Source organism: Geospiza fortis, unplaced genomic scaffold (genome assembly GCF_000277835.1).
Source record: "Geospiza fortis unplaced genomic scaffold, GeoFor_1.0 scaffold1509, whole genome shotgun sequence".
Lineage (NCBI taxonomy): Eukaryota > Metazoa > Chordata > Aves > Passeriformes > Thraupidae > Geospiza > Geospiza fortis.
In genome coordinates, this window is record NW_005054726.1 from 1,705 (window position 1) to 5,845 (window position 4,141).

A 4,141-nucleotide genomic window follows, 5' to 3' on the forward strand; every position below is an offset into this window, starting at 1 on the left:
GGGCGGTGTGGCCGCAGTAGCCCCAGTTCCAGCCCTGCAGGCTGCTGGGTCTCTCCACGGACAAGACCTGCTGGTAAATGGTCTGCCCCTTGCACCGCAGGCACACTGTGAACTGTGGAGGAGAGGAGCAATGCAGGGGTGAGAGGAGCCCTGTGGCAGATGTCCCAACTGCCCAGGCTGCTGCAGTGACTGTCACTCCCCTCACAGACCCTACCTGGTTGGCAATGACCGTTTCGTAGTGGTAAAGGCCAGGGTTCAGCTGCCAGCGGCAGAACTCTCCCCGCCAGCCACGGGTGATGGTGCCTCCCCCGATCCCGCCGAGCGGGCACCCTGGCAAAGACACCAAGAGTTAGCAACTCCATTCCTCCCCCAGGTGGCACCTGGCTCAAGAACTCTCCCCATGCATCTCTGCAGGGCAGAGCCACTCAGTATCGCCCAAATCACAAAAGCTCCTCATTCCATCTAGCACCCTGACAGCCTCGTGTGAACCCCTGCCCACCCCAGTGCCCAGAGTGGATGGAGGCTGACCATAGATCTGCTGCAGAGGAACAGCACACAAGAGGTCAATGAAGGCATTTTTCTTCTCTATCAGGGTCTTCTTGACCCACCACCTGAAGTACCTGCAAGTGAAAGAGAAGTATTGAAGAAGTGAGGAGCAGGCAACACCATCCCTTCATTGTCACCAGGCAGGATGAGCACAGGCTGAGCTTTCCCTCCTTGCAGACGTGTACAAGAGGAACCTGTGCCCCATGCCCATGGCACAAGGGGTGATAAGGCTCTATCACCCACCTGGAGCATGCATCACTCAGCCAGCACAAGAGGGCAGAGTTCAGGCAGCTCAGGCCTGACTGCAAGGGCAACTGAAGAGCAGGACTCCCAGCTCATGTAGCACAGGCTTTCCCAGACGTTCGTGGAGAAGTGGGAATGCACACAAGGGCCACCACCACCCCCATGCCTGGTGCACTACTAAGGAAGGCCTGCAAGCAGAGGTGCAAGCCCAGAGGAGACACACACTGCCCCAGGGACAGGAGCCTTGCTCTTCCACCTCCACTTCCCCATTGCCACACACTACCACTTCATTGGGGCAGAGGGCAAAGGGCAGCCCTGCCCTGGAAGTGGTGATAGTTGCTGTCCACAGCTGGCAGGATCCTGGGGACTTGCCTCCATCCAAACACCAGTTGCACAGACCAGCACTGCCCATCAGATAATTTCTCACCCAAAGGTCTGGGAATCAAGACACCCAAACAGGGGCACACCTGCAGCTGGGTGTGCCAGCACCACTGCAGGCAAGAGGAGCAGGGCTGGGCTCCGAGTCAATGCTTGTAAAGTACTGGCTTTGGCTAATAAACTGCCGCAAGTTAAGCCTTCTATACAGAGACAATTAGCACATGGAAAACAGCTACTGGACCAGAAGGTGCTGAACCTTGCCCAGCAAACAGTCAGGTAAGACCCAGCTGGCAGCTCCATGGCCCTGGGTGCCAGGTGGGCAGGGGGGACATAGGAGCCTCCACAGTGAGCAGTGTCCCTGAGCTACCCGCAAACATCCATTCCATATTGCTGAGCAGAAAACCAGCCCAGCCAGGAGCACACAGCCTGTCCTGCTGCTGGTTGCACAGGAGGCAGAGCATAGGTGATGGGCAATGAGCAATAATTCCCTGGGGACATGCACACCCAGGAGCAAGGGGGGAGAGGCTCTCCCACGACACCTCTACTACTACCCTTCCCAAACAGAACAAACCCACAGCTGATTTTTTGGTTGCTCACTGGGCATTCACCTTTATTCACCAACATCTAAGATCCTCAAATCCATCTCAGGGTGAGATTTTCTGGGCTGCAATCACACAGGACCTAACTGCAGCCTGCTCTCCACTCCTACAGACCCAGCTTTGTGTTTGACTGTTTGTGGACGTTTTGCTCACAGGGGTTCAGGGCATGATGAGAACCAGCCTGTCCTGCTTGACTGCCCTGAACCAGGGCCTGCCACTATCTTAAAGCTATATCTGCTGCAACTGCTCTTCTCCAGACAGGACAGTCACAGCCTTACCCTGCCAAGGCGAGGTTTTGGCAGTGCTCTCTCTCTCTCAAGGAAATGATTATTATTCTTTTTCAATCCAGTGTCAGGGAACCAACCCAGCTGCTCCCCCAGCAGGCTTCTGGCAACAGGAAATAAGGTGCTCAGGCAGAGTGGCTGCAGCACAGCCTAGCAGGGCATCCTGACTTCTTGGAAAGGAGGCAGGAGATGGGTTTCAGGAAGCAGTTTTTACAGGAGAACACAGTAGAAAAGCTTTGAGATTTATTGCCACTGCCAAAGCCATTTTATCATCTCAATATGCAAACTCTTCTCCTGCCAGCCTCTCCCAAAATCATGCAAACCAGGAGGAGAAGCCCAGCAGTTTATGCCCAATTGCTGGCTATTAACAGCTCTGCCAGGGCTGAAGAATAACAAGGAGAAAGACTGTGTTCTGTAGCAACAAAAGCCCTGCCAGAGCTGGAGGGCATTTCTTCTCCTTCAAATTGGCAGCGGAGTTAAAACCTAGCCGAACATTACCCACCCGATCTGGATTCATGGCGTGACCCCTCTCAGGACACATGAGCCACCTCTTCGGGAACCTACCTGCACCTCTTCTCCTGCCTCGCCAGCCCCAGCTGAGCCCTAGCTGAGCCCTCTGCACAGCCCTTCTTTCCAGACACACATGCCACCCACAGTTACACTGACAAGCCCTGATAAACAAAAAAATCCTGCACCACGGCTGTCCACACCCCCAGCCATGTCACCTGCACGTAGCACTGGTGCTGCAGAAGAGGGCACCCTCCATCATGTTTAATTCAACGCAACAATGTCAACCCAGAATGCTGTGGCTCCTCTGCTGAGCTCCTCTGGACCTCCTGAGCCCAAGCAGCGACCCCAGGGAGCTCCCAGTGGCTACAAGCACCTGCACCAGGTGACTTTGGACTCGATGCACCAAGCCATGACAAGTTTTGAGAACATCCCTGGCACAGGGGTCATTCAAGAAAGGGCAGGCCAATCTGCAGGGCTTCACAGATCCCTGCACCGTGACACAGAACTGAACTCCAGGTTTCTCTCGCAGGTTTCCATGAGCTGGCTGCCCCAGCCAGGCAGATGCTGAGATGCCCACAGATGCCTGGAGCATGCAGCCCCCCATATATCCTCGCATCCCTGAACGGGCTACCCTATCAGCCAGAAATGTTGGCCTTGGGGTTTAAATCAAAAGCACACAGGTATTTCTCATGACCCTAGCACTTCGTCTCCTCTGCTCTTGTGGCTGGAATCTCCTCGCAAAGAAGCTCTTGCCATGGCAAAAGTACTTTGAGAAAACAACCAAATTACCTCCTAAACTTGAACAGGAGAAGAGGCAGTAGTTTGACGTCAAGCTTCTTGCTTTTTTCCTAGGACTGATACAAGGCTCTTCCAGACTTCAATGAGAACAAGGCCAGGATCACCTCTCCTCCCTGGTCATCCCACCAGAACTTCACGCTTTCCCACATGCTCAGCTCATCCCAACCTGCTACAGCAGCTTTTCCAGCAGCCTTTATTTATCTCTGGTGCATGACCCATGCTCTCCCTTCCCGGGTGCCCAGGCTCATACCGGGGTGTCTCAGGTCAGACCAGCATGCCATGCACCCCGAAGCAATCCAGAATCTGCCCTTTCATCCAGCTTTGCAGGAACCAGCTTGGCAAGTGGCAGCCTCCAAGGACACCAGCAGAAAATGGAGGCAGGAGTCATAAACCCAGCACAAGGAAATAAGCGATGCCGTGGCAGGTCCCCGCGTTCAGCCTGGCGGGCGCACAAACACTGCCAGCACCCGCACTCCAGCGTTAAAGGCTAAAGCGACATTCTGGCTTTCCAGGCGCGCTCCCCGTCGTTACCTCCAGCTCACCCCGACGCAAAGCCCAGAGAGGTGCCCCGCTCCCGAACCTGCCACGGCGCACAGCGTTCCAAACCCCTCCCAGCTGGCCCCAGTTTAACCTCCAGCTGCCAGCACTGGGGACTGTGCCGGGGAGGATGCGGCAGCGATGAGCCCTAGGGGTGGGAAACGGGGGTCCCCATCGCCAAGCGATGCCCCCAGTCCTCCCAGCTCACCCCGTTCTGAGGAGCCCAAGCGCCGGGTGCTGCCCCTT

General features: G+C 55.7%; 1 protein-coding gene across 1 annotated transcript in view; it reads right to left on the reverse strand.

Moving 5' to 3' along the window:
• LOC115949055 (non-lysosomal glucosylceramidase-like) overlaps nt 1-2,567 on the reverse strand; it is a gene marked incomplete at its 3' end in the record, with an annotated part of 4,120 nt that extends 1,553 nt beyond the window's left edge. Inside the window, exons 1-5 of the mRNA XM_031065285.1 lie at nt 2,553-2,567; nt 1,217-1,224; nt 529-671; nt 215-330; nt 5-112 (exon numbers count right to left, since the gene is read on the reverse strand). Coding sequence (XP_030921145.1) covers nt 5-112; nt 215-330; nt 529-671; nt 1,217-1,224; nt 2,553-2,567 — 390 coding nt within the window. The remainder of the gene's footprint in view (nt 1-4; nt 113-214; nt 331-528; nt 672-1,216; nt 1,225-2,552) is intronic.
• Nucleotides 2,568-4,141: the final 1,574 nt, after the last annotated feature.